The sequence below is a fragment of the Euprymna scolopes genome, chromosome 26 (genome assembly GCF_053919585.1).
Source record: "Euprymna scolopes isolate OS-2025 chromosome 26, ASM5391958v1, whole genome shotgun sequence".
Lineage (NCBI taxonomy): Eukaryota > Metazoa > Mollusca > Cephalopoda > Sepiida > Sepiolidae > Euprymna > Euprymna scolopes.
Genome location: NC_136507.1, coordinates 94,093,436 through 94,112,757, shown reverse-complemented (window position 1 = coordinate 94,112,757; position 19,322 = coordinate 94,093,436). Strand labels below are relative to the sequence as shown.

At 31.8% G+C, this 19,322-nt stretch overlaps 1 protein-coding gene across 1 annotated transcript in view; it reads right to left on the bottom strand.

Moving 5' to 3' along the window:
- Positions 1 to 10,092: 10,092 nt before the first annotated feature.
- Positions 10,093 to 19,322, bottom strand: part of LOC145248266 (aldehyde dehydrogenase family 16 member A1-like) — a 54,900-nt gene continuing 45,670 nt past the window's right edge. Inside the window, exons 11-14 of the mRNA XM_080110138.1 lie at positions 17,506 to 17,673; positions 16,341 to 16,545; positions 14,426 to 14,611; positions 10,093 to 12,671 (exon numbers count right to left, since the gene is read on the bottom strand). Coding sequence (XP_079966264.1) covers positions 12,372 to 12,671; positions 14,426 to 14,611; positions 16,341 to 16,545; positions 17,506 to 17,673 — 859 coding nt within the window. The 3' untranslated portion in view covers positions 10,093 to 12,371. The remainder of the gene's footprint in view (positions 12,672 to 14,425; positions 14,612 to 16,340; positions 16,546 to 17,505; positions 17,674 to 19,322) is intronic.

The following is a 19,322-nucleotide window of genomic DNA, read 5'->3' as shown; positions in this document are numbered from 1 at the left end:
TAAAGTCCAAAATTATCTTAATGTTTAACTATTGAGTAATGATGGGACAATTCCAATATTTTTCCAATTCTTTATAAATCTCTAAATATTTATCTATAAAGTAATTTTTCCTAATTATTAAAAAGTTGATGTGCAGTAAAAACACATGGGGGGGTCTATAGATTTTAGCTTTGCTGGTAGTTTAAAATCAATTTTTTTTTTTTTTTTTTTTTTTTTTTATACTACCTATTAACGGTGGAAGATTTTTTTAAACAAAATCAAATTTAAAAAAAAAAAATAATTAAAAGAATCTTTTTGGCATAAAAAAATATGCACAAATTTTACCGATTCCAATACCCCAAAAAGTTTTTATTGTGATTGTCTTACCACTACTATTAAATTGAAACTTTGTAATTAAAATATGAATTGAATGGAAAGTTTATTTAGAAAGCAAAATACTGACTCTCTTATAAATAAGACACGGGGGACATATTTCAGAAATCAAGACATTCAAGATAAAATTTCCACATTATTGTAAGGAGCAAAACGGTTAACGCTGTACTTTTGGCAATAAGTTAGTGGTTTACTATTGCAAAACTCATCTAAATCCATACATGATCCAACAAATGGAATTTTTTTTTTTTTTGTAATAAGACGGTGGGATGAAATGGGTTAATGATCAAATTTGATAGGATAACGTGCAATGTTTACGGGTGAAAACTTTATAGGCATCCCCTTCAGTGGATGTTTTTTATTTATTTATTATTTTTGCAGTCATATTAAGACTTATGAGACATAACTATATTGTATTACAATAGAAAAATGCGAGCATGAAAAGTAATAAGGGCTAGTTGCTAAAACTGGAAAAGAAAACGGCGATATTCTAGTAAAAAAAAAATATGAATTTATAAGTTAAAATATTGCAGCATTTAAGAATTGGTTTGAATTGAATTTTTTTTTTTTTTTTTTTTTTGCAATGTTTTAAGTTATTATATTTTTACTAGAATATCATACTTTTACTTTTCCATGTTTAAGCTTAACTATTACTTTTCATGCTCACATTTTTCTAGGCTTCCAATAAATTCACTTGTTTTTTGTTTGATTTAAGTCTTATTTTTTGCCCCCATAAACATAACATTATTTTTTGCCCCCATAAACATAACATTATTTTTTGCCCCCATAAACATAACATTATTTTTTGCCCCCATAAACATAACATTATTTTTTGCCCCCATAAACATAACATTATTTTTTGCCCCCATAAACATAACATTATTTTTTGCCCCCATAAACATAACATTATTTTTTGCCCCCATAAACATAACATTATTTTTTGCCCCCATAAACATAACATTATTTTTTGCCCCCATAAACATAACATTATTTTTTGCCCCCATAAACATAACATTATTTTTTGCCCCCATAAACATAACATTATACACCAGTAAATTCATAACTTTTGTTTTTACTGAACAAAAATGAAAAAAAAAAAATTTTTTTTTTATTTAAGATAAGGGAAGGTGATTTATAAACCAAATTGTTTGAAATTTGGTCGAAAAATGAGTGAGTGGTAAAGCTTTAAAGCAGTTCTAAATGACTAAAACTTCCATTTAACCATATATTCAAACGTGGTAGTGTTTGAATGATTTAAGGGTATTTCATCATGTTTTGGTTTCTATTTTTAAAACTCAGCCGCGCGCACACACACATTAGTGTTTGGACGATTAATCGGGAATTGTAAAAATCCGAACATTTGGGGAATCGGAAATTGCCAAAACGATTTTCTTTTTTAAAGTAAAATCTATTGCTGGCAATATTGATGAAATAGCAAATACTGATTTTAAAATAGAAGCAAAGCTGAAATCTTATGGATCAAGTGTAATTTATGTTTAGAAAAATATGTGCATATTTAATGTTTTTAAAGAAATTAGAGGGAAATAACAGTTAAATAATCCGATTTATAAAGAATCAGAAATTTAACACAGAACTGGTAATTGTATTGGAATCGTCCCATCACTTATATATATATAATTATTTCCCACAGCCGGACCAAGGTCCGCAGTCCATAAGAAAGCCAACAAACTAGAAATCCAAAACTCGAGTTTAGCCCTCATTTGGGCTCATCAGTTAGACATCTGCGCTCATGATTTGAAACCCAAACCTCTTGCATGCTAGGCGAGCACTCTACCAACTGAGCAAACACGCCACACACAAGAATGTTGATTAACTTACACAGATCAAGCAACCCGCAAAAAAAGCAAAATATAGTATTTTTGGTACTTGTACAGTTTAATCAAGACGTTTAAAAATTAAAATATCGATAAATAAGATTGGAGATCACCGACAAAAAAAAAAAAAAAATTCACTTAATTTGATTGAAGTTTTTTTTTTTTTTTTTTTTTACAGCAGAAAAACACGTTCTTATGAGAGCGTGTTAAAGCGCCGACATTCCCTCCCCATCTTTTCCTTCTTCCTAAACATCGAACCTTTTGCTTGATATCATAACATTGTTTTTTTTTTTTTTTTTTTTTTTTTTTTGACAACTTCGTTCCATAACGGATATGTGCAATATACCCCTTTTTTTTTTTTTCTTGGTTAAACTGTACAAGTACCATATTTATATATAGACAATAATTGCAGGAGGCATTGATTTTTCGATGGCTTTTTGACATTTTAAGTGAATTTGGGTGTTTAATAGTTTAAAATTACATTTTAATTATTTGGAGTTGACTTGTTTTTTCAGATGGTATTGTGATATTGCTGTTAGTGTTTGCTTAGCCGTAAAATCTTATTTATGTAAAGTGAAAACAAACCGATAAACGTCAGGAAACTAATCGTACACCAAGGACGGTTTATGAATGGATGAATAACATGCACTGAAGGATGCAAAATGTTCGTTTCAACTTGCCGACATGTTTCTATTACTTTTGTGCATGCACAAATTCATTCATAGTTTGAAGTGATTTAATTTTAAATCCTTTATCTGTCTGTAGCTCAAATGTCTCTAGTCTGGCACTAGATGTTTTGGCTTAGATTCCAACTGATCGCATACAAGTAATTTTATTTTTATTTCAAATCCCTCCTTTTTTATAGTAAGGACTCATTGCCATTTGCTTATGGGATTGCTACAAGTGGAGAGCTTTAAATGATCATATGGTTGTCCTTTTTTTCAATCATACTGTGTATCCTTTTGTAATTTAAAGATTGTCATTTCGAAGGAGCTTGAAATATAAAGTATAAGGAGTTATTTGTGTAATGTAGTTAACCTTCAATGATATCGTTACATGTTAACTTGTGATGGGATGATCCCATATAAATTTCTTTTTTTCTTTTTATAGGTTTCGATTCTTTATAAATCTCTTAAATATTTAACTATGAAATAGTTTTTTTTTTTTTTTTCCAATTATCATAATAGCACATGTTAATCTTGCAGACCTTTTCGAGTGTGTAAAAAAAAAAATTCATGGGATGATCTATAGATCTTCGTTTTAATTAGTTAGTAATCATAAAATATTGATTTTTAACAGCAATGGAAGATTTTGCTTTTAAAAAGAATCATTTTTGGCATTGGAAAAAATTTTCCGATTCGTTTAAGAGTTAATATTTTTTTTCTGATTCCAATTAATCATCCCAACACTCAGAAACTCAACATGTTTGAGACAGTTGCAAACAAATAAGAAAGAAATTCAACTTCTAAATTTTTTTTTCAGTTTTAACAAAGGTATTTGTTATCACTTTTCGAACAACGCCTGCATCATGTATTACAGTTTCTCTCGCACCAACATATGCTTAACAAAACTGCCGTGTTGAACATGTCATGACACGTCCAGCTCACACCTTGCCAGCCATGTCTTTTTTTCCCCCTCTGCTTTTCTTTTCTGCTGTGATGTCACGTCAAGCACTGGCTCAGTTATGCAGCTGCTACTACAAATGCCAAAGGCTTTGTTACGTCAAAAGAATTTATGATTTAAAACCTGTGCTCAGGTAATAAAAGAAACTCAAGTTCACACAATGTCTTGGTTCAACCTTTTCATTCTAACTTTTTTCATCCCCATGTTAGAAAATTTTTTCTTTATTTTTTTTTTTAATTTTTACAAGAAAAATAAACTCCAACATATTTCAAGACAATGTTCTTATATGTTGAAAGGGGGTGTAACTGTTTCAATAGTAAGACACGGGTTTTTTTTTTTTTTTTTAAATACAAATTTCACTCAGTCCCAAAATGTTTCAGCTTTGTTAACATTCAAAACTATAACCTTAGTTAACTGTTACAAAACCAGTTAAAAGATAAAATCAGTTTCATTCAACAGTCTTTGTTCATTGGTCCTGCATCTATAAATTCCCCAAACGGAAACCGGATATTATTTTAGTAATAATCAGTTTATTGCTTGGCACTCCTCATAACATGTTACATTGTTAATTTTATAATGTGAGTTTTTATCTTTTCCATTCTTTTTGCATTTTCTCAATTTCTTTTACCTATTCTATCAGTCATAGCATTAATATTTCTCTCCTTGCTTGTTTGATAGATTTTCATGCCAAGTGCCCAAATAGTTTTTTTAATTCATTTTGTTTTAAAACTTCCTCTGAAATTCTTGACTAAACTAGTTAGCATGACCTCTTGCCTAGTTCTTTGACCTATTTATCTCTGAACTGCTCAGCCCCCTTTGGCATAATTATGGTTAACACCTGACCCGAATGATCAGAAGCATTATCCGTCATCCCCTCCCCCAACTTCTGGATTTAATCGATATCAACATTATACAACAATTATCGCATTTCCCTCATTTGTCACAATACGGTTTTACCTTGACATTTCTCTTCAGCTTTCTCATTCCACACGAACACTGTTTATTCACTTACTACTTTTCTAATTTTTGCTATCCTTTAAGCTACTTTGTAAATCGAATCCTCAGAAGCCCTGATGCTAACTTCCATGGCCCCTTATCTCATGACTAAGCAAATTCTGACAGCATTCATGTTGCTTAGGAACAAATTCATCATTACACACATCCTCTATTTCTGTACCAGAGGATTGTGAGTACCTTAAATGTTTAGTGGACACTTATCGTTCTATGACAGCGGTGATTCAACCACTGTACCTTTTTCTCATAAAGAGTTTCAGTTTTAGGCTCAACAGATAATATTCTGTTAACGTTATCTGCCTTACTTAACTTCCAAGCAATTTTACTTGCCATTAGTTTTAAAATTAAAGACGATTTCAAATATTAATGTGTTTGGTATTAAATTTATGAGTAACAAATACCGAAAAATAACATCATGCATTGTTTAAAAACTTGCAAAAACAAAATTATTTGTAAGTCCCTCAGCATAGTTTGTGCTGAGAATTGAACTTTTTTTTTTTTTTTTAACACATTAGTTTTAAAAATTAACAAAAAACTGGAGATATTCAGTATTCTCAGCTGGTAGTCTGACATCACTTGAAAAGCTCAAATGTAAATTTACAACAATATATGGTTGTTTCATTCTAAATTCTTATTTAATACCAAATATGCTATCAGTTTCACGCTCATTTAGTGTAGCAATTTCTCTTATATTTTATAACAGATTTGTAATACTAGACATTTAACATAATATTGTCAGTTAAGTAAGATTCCCCACAAAACGCCCTTGAGCAACTAAAAATCTGCCTGCCAAAACAAAACAAATTTTTTTTAATGAAGCAGAAAAGAGGAAGAAACAAAAACGAATTATATTACTTACAGCGTGATGCAATTCTTTAATTTAAAAAAAATATTTTATTTCCCAAGTTTTCCTTCTCGGATTAGTTTGTTATATACTTTCTTTGTGACTGCATTCTCTTGTAACTTTTTTTTTTTTTTTTTTTTTTTTTTTTTTTTTTTTTTTTGTGAAAAGGTCTAGTCTTATGGTGCCAAAATAAAGATGCGATGGTGTTATTACATGTTAACACTGATCCAACAGGTGTCTGAGGTAATCGCAAGGAAACAAAAGAAATCTGATTCTGCTCCCCCCCCCTCCCCCCCCCCACCGTTACTTTCAAAAGTGACACATTACATTTTGCTTTAAAAGTTCGCCATGTAGTTAAAAAAAAAAAAAAAAAAAAAAAATCCTGCAGTTTCGACCACTTTCCCTTCTCTTCCTATGATGTCACTTCATGCACTGGCTTAGTCATTTGCATATGTGTCATGCGATTCCTGCAAGTGCTAGCAGCTCTGTTACATTTGTAACGGTCAGGAATACAATTAAAACCATTGATCATAACTTTACAAGATATTTAATGGTCTTATTAAAATGCTAATATTATAGTGTCTGCTTAATGCAAAATGTCCTTAAACGTTAGTTTTATTGGAAAAGGTACAGAATCAAAACTGCAACTCAATTTGTGCTACAAACCATCTTTGCATTGTGACCTGTTGGAGAGTTATGGGAGAAAAAACTAGTGTTAAACATTCTGCTGATAGTTGGTATTTTGGTCAGGAACAAAGTGTAGTATCTGTTCCGGCAGATGCTGCAGGCTATGACTGGCTAGGACTAGCTATGACTAGCAAAGACCAGATGTGGGGGCGGCCCCACATGCCTGACCATTAACCAGCTCCCATTTCCCACCTCTCGGGAGCTGGTCCCCTTTTTCCCTTCCCCCTCCCTTCACTCCTCACATTAAAAATCGGCCTTGTGCCTAATTTGCTCGGTGGGGGAGCAAATAAATACCATCTGTTCCGGCAGATGCTGCACTTAAGATAATTTGTACCAGTCAATGGAGGGGAAACCCTCTATACTGGGACAATTATTATTTTTGGTAACCAGAGTGCCCCCTTTTTGCCTACTTTTAGGGGAGCTGGTTTTTACCTCACATTAAAAACGGCCTTGTGCCTAATTTGCTCAGTGGGGGAGCAAATAAATACCATCTGTTCCGGCAGATACTGCAAGCTATGACTAGCAAAGACCAGATGTGGGGGCAGCCCCACATGCCTGACCATTAACCAGCTCCCATTTCCCACCTCTCGGGAGCTGGTCCCCTTTTTCCTTTCCCCCTCCCTTCACTCCTCACATTAAAAATCGGCCTTGTGCCTAATTTGCTCGGTGGGGGAGCAAATAAATACCATCTGTTCCGGCAGATACTGCACTTAAGATGATTTGTACCAGTCAATGGAGGGGAAACCCTCTATACTGGGACAATTATTATTTTTGGTAACCAGAGTGCCCCCTTTTTACCTACTTTTAGGGGAGCTGGTTTTTATCTCACATTAAAAACGGCCTTGTGCCTAATTTGCTCTGTGGGGGAGCAAATAAATACCATCTGTTCTGATGCTACACTTCACCTTTTCTGTCTTCGGGCAGTGAAGAATTCCTTCATGACAGACAATTTTTATTTTTGTTCCTATCCAGAGTGCCCCTTTTGGGGAGCTGGATCTTCCCCACATTAAAAACTGACCTTGTCTAACTCTGCCCTTGTGAGGAGGGAAATAAATAGGAATATTTTACTAATGGTTATTTTAACATACTATACTTATGTTCTCAGGTGATATAGTCTTGTGTGGCTGATCTATTAGCCAAAAAGATGGAAAATTGTCCTACTTTTAATAAAGCATCTAGATGCACAGAATGCCAATTTTAGGTTTTAAATCTGTTATGTCAAAGTACAAGTGTGTGGGGTTATAAAATCAAATGACTAACATGAAATTTCCCATTGTTTCAATTTCCAAATAAATTATCAATAATTCCCCCATTAATTCATGTTGACCATTAACGGAGTTCCAGCGTTTGATCCAATATTACAGGAATTCTATTTATATCTTTTTCGATTGCAATAAAACTTGTCAGGCTGAGTTTTTTTGCTTCCAAAGTTGGTATATTCTTCATCAATGTTGTCCTGGATGAATATTTAAAAAAATCCTTTGAGAGTCAACTCTACCTTACCTGGGTTTTGTAAAGGGAGAAGGGAGCTTTTTTTCTTTTTTTTCCTTCAGTGTTATGTATTAATTTGGAAAGAAAATGCCCACTTATTTTGCAAGAAATCTTTTAATATAAAGGAGAATTGTCTGTATGTCCAGCTAAAGGAATGGGCTGAGTAGTTTGTGAGGGGACAAATGTAGAAGTTTTAGTAGAAATGTTTTTTTAAGTGACTTTTTTGTATTAGTTATAAAGCAGTAAAAATAAAGCTATGCACAAAAAAAAAAATAAAACAGGGGGGAATAGATACACTTGCATACTGTTTTTTCAGTACTGCTGGAGTAGTGTAACGCAGTCAGGGGCTCTACCATTAAATGGCCAGGACACATACGGATATTGACAACTCGTATGCTGAATTAATGTTGTGTCAGCAACTTAAGGCACAAACATGACGTCACTGAATGAAATGCATATATAAATATTAAGGTTGGAAAGAAAAAGGTGATTTGAAAGGTACGCTTGGCAAGCACGCAAGTTTCCCCCTCCTAAGCTTTCAAATGAGCCATCCGATCCATGAGTTGTAGAGAGAATTATGGCCACACCTCAGCTGGCTGTAATTAAAACAAAGGACTGCTATCTGCTGAGAGAAAGAAAGAAGATACTTGTCATATTGTAAACAAATGTCGGCAACTTATGTGATAAAGAAAAACAACTTTTTCTTTTACCTAAAAAGTTTGTGGCAAAGTTTTATTTCCTTTGAGTCTCTAAATATTTGGGTCCATTTTAAAAGTAATAATTAGGACTGACAACAGAATATTCTTTTCATTGTTTTGACTCAAGTATATATCCCACACAGTTAAATCAACCGAGAACCACATCACTATATAAAATATTAACTTATACACACTCCAGAGTCAAAACACTGAAAAAAAATATGCTGTTGTCACAGTAATAATGTTACAGTAGTGTGTGTATAATCTTGCATTTTAATTTTATCATAGCAGCTGCTGTTTTGCCTATTACATTTGACAGTGCTCGATCTGTTCAAACATCAATTTGATTTCCTCTGTCTCTGTATATTCCTGATATGATCCAGTTTCCTACTTTGCACTCCATCTATGAGGCGGCACTCACCCTAGGCAGTTTCGTGAGATTATCAAATTCATAGGCAGTCTCTTCATCTGTGATATGTTGAATTTAAATGTAAGGTGGAATGATGAAAAAAAAACCCCAAAAAACTGGAGTCTTTCTGTAGGTGCCATTAAGCTGTGCTAAGATTCTGTGCGTTCCTGTAGATCCTAAACAAAACTGAATATGAGTTGCAGAAGAGCTAATTTAACAGATTTAATATTCAGCTTCCATGCAAGGAATATGAGACGAGTGTGAGGGAATTTTTTTTTAATCCCCAATGATAATAGGACATCAAAATCTTCACCCTTCAATTTTTCATTCGACCCTACAGAAAGTTATTTAACACCTTTCATAAAGTCGCATGAAATCAAGGTGTATCTCATGAGAAAAGACAAATAACTTTTTTTTTATTGCAAAATGATTTATTCATCAAATTAAACCTTTGATTTTCAGAAAAGAAGTCAAATACAATTCCCAATTTCAAAGATGGAAGTAATTTATGCAGTCATGACAAAAACTATGAAAATTGATCAAAATGTGTATTCAGGTTGTGTTAAAAAAATATAAGGGCTGGTGTGTTAAAAAATATAAGAAACTGATTTTTTTTTTTTTTTATAAAAAATAAATGTTAAATGCATTTATTATGATCATACTATTCATTTTGGATAAGAGAATTTTGGATTTTTGGTACAACTTGAAAAAAAAAAAAAAAAAAAAAAAAATGAAAGTGGCAAGTGAAAAAAAATCAATTTTTGTTTGGCTTCTGAATGAATAATTACACTAAAGTTTTATCTTTTTTTTGTGCCGGGTACAAATTTCAAAATTACCCTACTTTTCCAGTCTTTATTTTCCCTTCAAAAGTAAGTACATCACACTTCCGAATCCAAAAGTAATTTTAAAGCCTTTAAACTGTCAAATAGAAAGTAATTTCTGGTGAAAGATGATATTTATTTCCTGAAGCAGTAAACTATTTAATTTTTTATGTTTAGATATCAAAGTGAATTGTTTCAATGGAGTTTGAATTTTATTTATTTGCAGACTTATCCTCATCTTCATAGTTATTGTTTTACACGACACCTATGAAGATGAGGATAATAGTCCACAAATAAATGCACAAATTAATCATCTCAAAGGATTCCAATAAAAAAAATAATACATAAGAGTTGAATTTTGTTTCTATTTTTTTTTTTTAGACTTTAATTAAATGATACAGCTTATTAAAATGTAAAGCGAGAAATCTATAATATATTAACCATATCCGCAATCCGTTAAGTGACAAACACTATTCTGCTTGATTTCATTCGAAAATTCCAAACCGAGATGTGATAAGACATTTTTATTGCATAATTGAAGTCTCTTTACTTCTAATTGTTCATGCAAGTAAAACAAATTATTTTGCCATTTAATTTACAAACGCATTTCGTATGTAAAAGTTGATGGTAGCACTGATAAAAGAGTGACAATGCTCACAGACGTGGTTGAATCAACAGCGAGGAATACATAAATATCTACGAGAAACAAGTGACTTGTTCTCGGGAATTATGGCTAATTAAAACAATTATTTTTCAAACATAATGCAATCCTAGAACAGGTATATTTTAGCATATATTTGTATTGTTGAAGAATAGAGGAAAAAAGGCATAGGGAAACAAACGTTGATTAACTGATATTTAATATTATAATAATAGATTATGGCTAATTAGAACAATTAAAATTTATTTCAAACATAACTCAATCCCAGAACAAAAGTATATATTTTAGCATGTATTTTGTGTTATTAAATTATAGAGTAGAGAGATAGCCTTAAGAAAAATGTTAACTTGCATTTAAACTTTTTTATTTTATATTTTAATCAAATATGAAAATGTTTAAAAATCCAATAGTGGTATTAATATTCTATTGGAAAAGAGGTGGAAGGGGCTATAATAACAACATTGTCAGGTTTGCATTTTGTTGAACATCCATGAATACATTTAATTAATAAACTGAAAATTGTAAATAAAAAAATTGTAATTTGAGGTTTCAGACGGGGAGATGCAATACACATGATCCTGTATTCTTAGACAACATTGGGATGCTTGCAAGTTAACCTCAAGCTTAAATTGTAAATTTGTATTACTACAGCAGAAATTCCAAGTGATATAAAAGTATTATGTATGTATGTAAAGCACACAAAAATTCAAAATTATTCATTAAAACTGGTTGCACAGTATTTGAAATTAGTGCACTAAAAACTGTTTTATGCACCATTTTATTTAATTTAAACAACAAAAAAGTTTTGTTAAATCTAATTGACACTGGAAAGGTGAAATTTGCTAAAGTTACAGTAGTTTTGTAAATATTAAGTTTTTTTTTTTTTTCTGAATTCTTTGAGATGAGGCTTCATAATTTGTGCATTCATTCTTTTTGCAGATTATTCTTCTCATCTTCATAGTTATTGTTTCACCACATTTAAGCCAACTCATCCACTGGCCTTCGGGGTCTGTGGTGCAGTGGATAGAGATGTCGAGTCTCTACGGTTTCCAGGTGAGCATCGTCTGAAGACAGCAGTTTCAATCTTACCAAAGTAAGCCAGAAGATTAGTTGGCTGAAAACGTGGCGAGACAACAATAGAAGACAGTAATTACTGGGAATACAGTTACAAGATTCAGCATTCCTAACCTGTTGCGGTTAATTATCTGAAAGAAGGCCAGAAGATGAGTTGTGGTGAAACTGACTGAGGATAACAGTTCACACAAAAAAATGCTAAATTATTTATTCACTATAACCGAATATTAAAATTATTGACCTCTCTCTTGTTAAGTAAATGTAAGCTTAGGACAAACTAATCCCGACTTTGATAATACAAGTTTTCACTTTATAAACAAACATCATGACAAGGATAATAAATTTTTAAAACAATTTTCTCACTCGTCATTGTCTTAATTCTCCATGAATTATTAGAATATAAAAAATAAACTATCTTTGGACAAACATAACTCGTGTCATATAAAACTTATTTTTATCAAAATATTTTTGAAACAAAACTCAGTAATATTGAAGTGGTTAGCTTTCAAAATGACTGACATATTTATCAACTAATTTTGTCTGATTTCCCAAACAGTGATAGACCAAATTAGTACACCATATAAAAATTAATACACCATATAAATTTGTTTAAATCTTTCATAGATTTTTTTTTTTTTTTTTTAAGAAATCCAGAAAAATCAGAAATTGTTTTTAACAAGAATCCACAAAAATACAAGTTAATCTACAAAATCAGAAAACAAATACAGAGGATTAATTTGCTCTTTCACCATTCAGAAAATCAAATGAAACTAGTCATTAAAATTTGGCAGCTAATAAGTCCAATATTAGAATCAAGAAGTCTACAAAAAGAAAATAAAAGCTCAGTTAGCAAAAATGTCTCCCATTGGAAGCCAAATATTTTTGCATTGTGTTGCATGATATAAAAACTCCTCCCCTTGTCCTTGTTCGGGGTCGGACCAATCTCTCGCCTGTCCATAATTCACAAATGTCCTCTTGCAGTTGTCGGCTGACGTGTATTCTACAAACTTGGAACCCTCAGCTGATCCAAAGTACCACATAGCCTGTACGTCATGGTGTTCTGTCAAATATTTGGTGAGATGGTCCCTATCGCCTGTCAAGATGTTTATTACACCGCCAGGCACATCAGACGTATCAAAAATCTGAAAAAAATTATTGAAATTAAATTATTTTAATTGTACACAAAATAATTAAAAAACGGACTGATCTGATTTAGATAAAAATTATTGGACTAAATTAAAAAACTTGCATCATTCTGACTTCCATTTTCTATTAAGCAGAAGTCAGGCTGCTGTATACCAAAGAAACATATTTTGATTAATGTTTACGCGATGGTTTCCGATTTCCTTATAATTGAAAAGTTACAGTTGATTGTTTTTTTTCTAAAATGTAATATTTTAGATGTTTATTATATACTAGGAGGGAGGGTGACCTTGCCGGTCGTAAAATGTACATATTATTCATCCATTTAAACAAAAATTTTACTCATTATAAACCATCCTTAGTGTATGATTACTATTTCCTGTTAATTTCAGTGTTATGTGACCAGGAGTTTAAGAGTTTATTGGTTTTACACACAGGCAGACACACACACACACACACACATATCTGTTTTATCTATATAGATTACAAATACTCTATTGAATCAGGAGTCAAAATTCTGGAATTCTTTTTTTTTTTTTTCAGATTAATTAAGAATTAAACTTGCATAAAAAAATGCATCAAAATTACCAATTGTTAATGTTTGGATGAATGCTAAATTTTATAGTCTTGTGTCTTATGAATGAAATATTCATTATCTAAAATTTTAGTTTCAAGCAACAAACTTTGTAAAATGATATACAGCTGGCAAAACCAACTAATTATAGACAAAAAATTTCATTAACAAATAAATGCGACCTATGCTCCTAAATCCGCTACCATTCACGACAAAAGAGGATGGGATCCCAATTACATAAGCACACCATCCTATCCCCAGCAACTCCTACTGTCTACTTCATAACATCTGAGAAAAATTCAATTTTACCCAATTTTCCATAAAAATATAAATAACTTTCTACTCAATGATTTGTTTGTGATTTTTGGATATATTACTATTTTCAGAGTGACAATTAAGTAGGTAATATTGGTTTTGCTTGAAATGACAAAAAAAAAATGAATAAAAAAATAAATAAATCTGTTGACTGTAACAAGCACTATTTTTTTTTTTTTTCATCTGCACTTTGTAAAGTCACCAAACACTGAATTTTGACTATGAATATAAGATGTATTTGACATGAGAGGTGGGTGGGGGTGATTTATTTAAGTATCAGAGAAAAAAAAAAGTATTTCACCAGAGAATGATGTAATCTTAAAATTGCCACAAAATATCTGCAAATACTTAAAGGCTAGCATGGAAGTTTCCCCACTCAACCTTTGCCTATGATTCTATGGTTGACTGGTTCACCTGTTAATACTGTTTTTTTTTTTGTGTGTCTAAATCTTAATTTTCCAAACCTAATTTTTCTCAAAATAAAACTTTTCCATTCTTTATTCTAATTGACTAATAACTACGGCTATGACAACAGAATATTCTTTTCATTGTTTTGACTCTCGAGTATATATCGAGACATAGACAAGCGAGAATCACATCACTATATAAAAGCATATAAGATATCAATGGATACAGAGTGTCAAAACAATGACAAAAATATGCTGTTGTCCTAGTCCTACTAATAACTACCACATTTCAACCAATCAAAATCCTTCATAGGATGAACTGAGATTTAACATGACTGTCTACTTAAATCCAAATGCTTTCATTCCTCAAACCAACCTACTCGCACGCACGGATACACACATAAGAGTAATTGTACTTAAACAAAAAAAAAAAAAAAAAAAAACAAAAAAAATCTACCTGATACATATTCATGGCAGCTAGTGGATACTTTTGACTTGGAATGATGACAACTACGTTACCACGGGCAATAGCAGGAGCAAATAAAGAAACAAAGCTAAGGAGGGGATTCTCATCAGGACAGGCAATACCCAACACACCAACAGGTTCATGGAGTTTCACTGTTAGGCCGTACACTGTAGTTTCCTGTAAGGACAAAAGTAAAGATAAATCAAGTTAAAATAATGTGAGAATTTGATTTGTCTTTTAGGCACATTCATTCATCTCTATAAGCGGATGCGTGTTACACTGAATGGAGAATTCTTTGAGCTGCACAGATTGGCTATCGTCTTCTTCAATAAAATAGCTATTTGTAAATATGTAAGAAGCTAGCTTAACGGATGGTGGTGTCTTTCAGCAGTGGTGACTATACCAGTTGTAGAGATGTTCTTTTCTTCCGTTTTCTCATTGTAGTTGGAATATTGGAAGCACTAAAGAACAACAATAAACTCCATTATTTGCTCTGGGATTTGGTTTGCTTTTTACAGCAAGCATATTTAGATAAACTGCATTGTCCTGGTCAACTCCTATGGAGGTAGTGGAAGAAACTAACAACAACGTCCATTCATCTTGATGCCAAACACTCAAAAGGCAGAACCAATCTCACTTCTCTACCACGCTTCCTAACCTCTAACTCAACTCTTGATTGAAAAATTTCTTTCCCAATTTTATTTCTTTTTGTAGCTGAAATAACAGAAGTAATTAAAAAGAACAGCAAAAACTCCATTATTTACTCTGGGATTTTGTTTATTTTTCATAACAAGTATATTCACCTGGGAAGGTGCCGCTCAAAACATCCTTTCCTACATTGACAAAGTACGAAACATACTTTGAAATCTAGTGGGATATGTCTGCTTCTATCTCCAACAACCTCTTTCTTATATCAGGTCGATAATCACAATTATCAAATAAACACCAAGTGGGTTTCATTTTACGTTAAATATAGAAAAGTGATCCCCACTTTTTGAAACTATAATTTCTTCATATCTTGGAAAGTACTCGTTTCCTGAAATTTCAAACATTTTCATTTTCAACACCCACAAAAACCTTTAACAGTGGTAATTTAAAAGTATTTTTTGAGGGTGGAAAGGATTTATTGAGGGTACACTTTTTCTGAAACATTTTATGGCTGTAAAAAAGTGCAAAACATAGGCTCTGGATGATCTCTAATGTGTGATCTTAAGGGCAAATGTCACATAGCCCACTACAAAATTCAGATCATTAGCTTTTCAGTGAGCCTTCATTTGTTAAATTCTGATCATTAGTCGCTGAGATTTCAATTTGTGTGTGGATTTAGGCAGCATGTTTTCATTTAAACACACGTCATAATATAGCACATAGCGTTTCTGTTTCTTTTTTTTTTTTTAAAGTTAATTCTACTTTTCGTATAATCATTCTTGTCTGTTAAATTGCTGTATATAGGATCTGTTGGTGTGTGTTCCATTTTTTGCGAGTACATTCAACTGACTATTTTATTTCATAATTTAAAAATAAAGGTCATGTTGAGAAGAGAGTAAGTCTTTTTTATATATTATAGTTTCTTTTTAAAATTAAAAATGTGCAAAAGAATTTACATATGTTCCTTCATAATTTATATAAAAAAAAAAAAATAATACAATGTGTTGTGTTGAATTTTCATTGAAAAAAAAATCTAAATTTTTTAAATCAATTCTTTTTAGCTTTAAAAGGTTAAAAAAATAATTTGCTAAAAGAATTTTTTAAAATTCGTCGTTGTTTGTTTTATTTTTTTATTCATTTTATTTATAACGGGTTTTAAAAACTTTCAACTACCGTGGAATTTCCACAGGTTCTGATAATTTAAATTAATACAAGAAGAATTCTGGGCGAGCTTTACTGTAAGAGGAATAAATCTTACCTGAACAACTCCACCATATTTATCGCAATAAGCTGCCCAATAAAACAAGCGCTCAACTGAATTGTCAATTTCTGAAAGACAATCTGCATTACTTCTTCCTGTCATTTTGCACAACAGCGACGCACTTTCATCACGACGAAGTTCCAAATTCTCTGCAATATAGTACATTATCTGCGACCGAAGACGAGATGTCTTTTTCGCCCACCTGCAAATAATTATTTTGTGTCTTTTAGATCCGTTTGCCTGTTTTTATAACATAGCAATGCTTTTGAAGGTTATTTAGTGCTGAAACAATACATATTGCGACTGAAACTATAATTAAAAAAGAAAACAGTTTCTGAATTTTTTTTAGATTAGGATTGATGATGGAACGAGAGTATAGTATGCTATCCCTGTGGATTAAATAAACGATTTCATTCAAAATTTCCGTGCAGATTCCTGGAGTCTGACAGAATACACCTGAAGACGGTCAAAGGTTACACAATAGAAATATAATGCAAATAAAAACTCAAGATAAAAATAGTAGTTTGAATAACCTTAATAATATGAAAAAATAAATTATTACGGAAAGCCAAGGATGTTATAGAAGAAAACTAATCACTTTATGAATTCCAACAATACTAAATAAATTCAAGTAAAAATCGTAAACTCAGGTATGTAGATTTGGTTAACTGGTTGGTATATTAAAAAATTGTAGTTTTACAATAGGTACAGATTTAATAAATTATTTTATTATTTTTTGACGAGTAGAGGGAGAGACAGGCTACTACTTCACTCATAAGTGGTAAGAGGTATTCATATACCTAAGAAAAAAAAAAACTCTCTGACCCTGACAGAACAGATACACTTTGATCCTACCCTGAAGGCTCAAGTTATTGAACCCTCAAATTGACCAAAGCCGGGAAAAAACAAGTCACTCCTTTTCCATTTTTTACTCTTTATTTAGTTGTATAAACGTTTCAAACAATTTAAAAAAAAATTTTTTTTAATAAAAACCTTTCTCCACTCCATCCTCAATAATCTGTTTAATAATTCGACAAAAAATATAATTCAGTTACAAAATTGAATTCTGAAGAATGCATTTATTTTGGTCTATTTGTAAAAATAATAAATAAAAAATTTACCCAATATTAAAAAACAAAAATAAAATCAGTTACATTCTTACCCTGGCGCCGTCTTTTGAGCAATTTCTACTGCATTCCTCACGTCTTTCCTGTTAGCTTCGGCTACAAGACCAATTACTCCACCTTCAGGACTAAATATTGTGCGGGAAGCTTGGCCATCAGGACGTTTTTGGGCACCACCATAATACAATTTGTATGTGTGATCGACACTGAAAATAGAATTAAATACATAAAATTTATTTCAACATTCAACTTTAGAACATTGCTGACTACCAAAATTGATCGGAAGAATTGAATAAATATGGCGTAGAGTTCTAAAGTAGAGTCATACCAGTTTTTACTTCATTTATATATATCATATACTAGGAGGTTGCCTAGTCGTAAAATACGCCTAAATATTATATTTTGATTAACAAAGAATTCTTATTTATTATAAAAAGAAATACTGCAAGTTATTAAACATAATGTTAAATTCCTAAAAAAAAAAAAAAAAAAAAAAAAAAAAGAAAAAGAAACTGCGACATGTGCATGCGAGAGTTAAGTTTCTAAACAGTTTATTTGTTATAAGTAAAAAAAAAAAAAAATACTCAAGCTGAGATCACAACCAAAACCTAGGAGTTTTCAAACCTAATCATTCTTAACGTAACTAATCTGTCATGTGGACGATTCACACATGCGCATTCGTGGAACAGTTGACAAACAGATAAAATAGGTGATTTCACAGATTTTGATGAAAATAAAAATATGAGAGCATGAAACATTTGTTGATCATCATTCAATCCTAGGTAACATCGAGTCCCCCTGCTAGTTTCTTAATAAGATTGATTTGGATTTAAATTAAAGTGTAAATTTTTTATCTATTAATATTTTAAGTTTTTCTGTACATGTGCAACAGATTGGGGCCTTACAGTAACCAGAATTGAGTAGGTTAACTAGATAAATATACAGTTTGCACAGCTAAGCTTAAGGAATGTGTGAATATACAGTTTTGAAACAAATAGATAAATAGTTGACAAGAAAGGAATTTATAAACGATAACAGTCAATGACAATAATAAATATTGGCCTCATTTAAAATGTCAAAGATAACGCAATTGTCTGAATAGAAAGAGGTCAAAATTTTAGGAACAAAGAAAACAGTTGGTGATATCGGTAATGACTGGAATTAAATGAGTTAGAGTTGCAGGAGTGAACGATGAACATTCAATCATATATAGTCTACAATAGTCTACAAAATAAAAAGTTTGTTCTTGGGAGTGAGAGAACTTAGTATTGTGTCTTGATCACCTAAAATAAAACCGTAACAAAAAGGTGTATGCCTGTTTATTATTTGGTTGATTCGCATGCAACCAGATGTCGAAAAGATTTTTATTCAAACATCCAGTGCCAACTACTGATAAACTAAGGAACCAAGGTATGTCTATCTGTATGTCATGCACATTTGAAATTATCATAACATTTAATACTAGTAAAAGTAAGCTGCTCTCCTTTAACAATTACAAGAAGCCTCTCCAACCACCGATATCCATGACTAATAACTCCCTACTGAGAATTCTTCCTTCAAACTCCTCGGCTTAATATTCACAGGAAATATGAACTGGAACAAATACATTGAGGACATTGCAAAGGCTGCTGCAAGGAAGGTGAGCTCTCTCTATCGTCCTAGAAGACTACTCACAACTGAGAATATCCTGTACCTCCACCGAGCCACCATTTGCCCATGCATGGAATATTGTTGCCAAATCTGGGTTGGTGCATTTACCGCTAATCTAAAGAAAAAAAAAAAAAGGTCTATAATCTCACAGGTCTCACTTTTTCAACTAGGCTCCAACCCTTGTCCCATCACCACAATGTTGCAT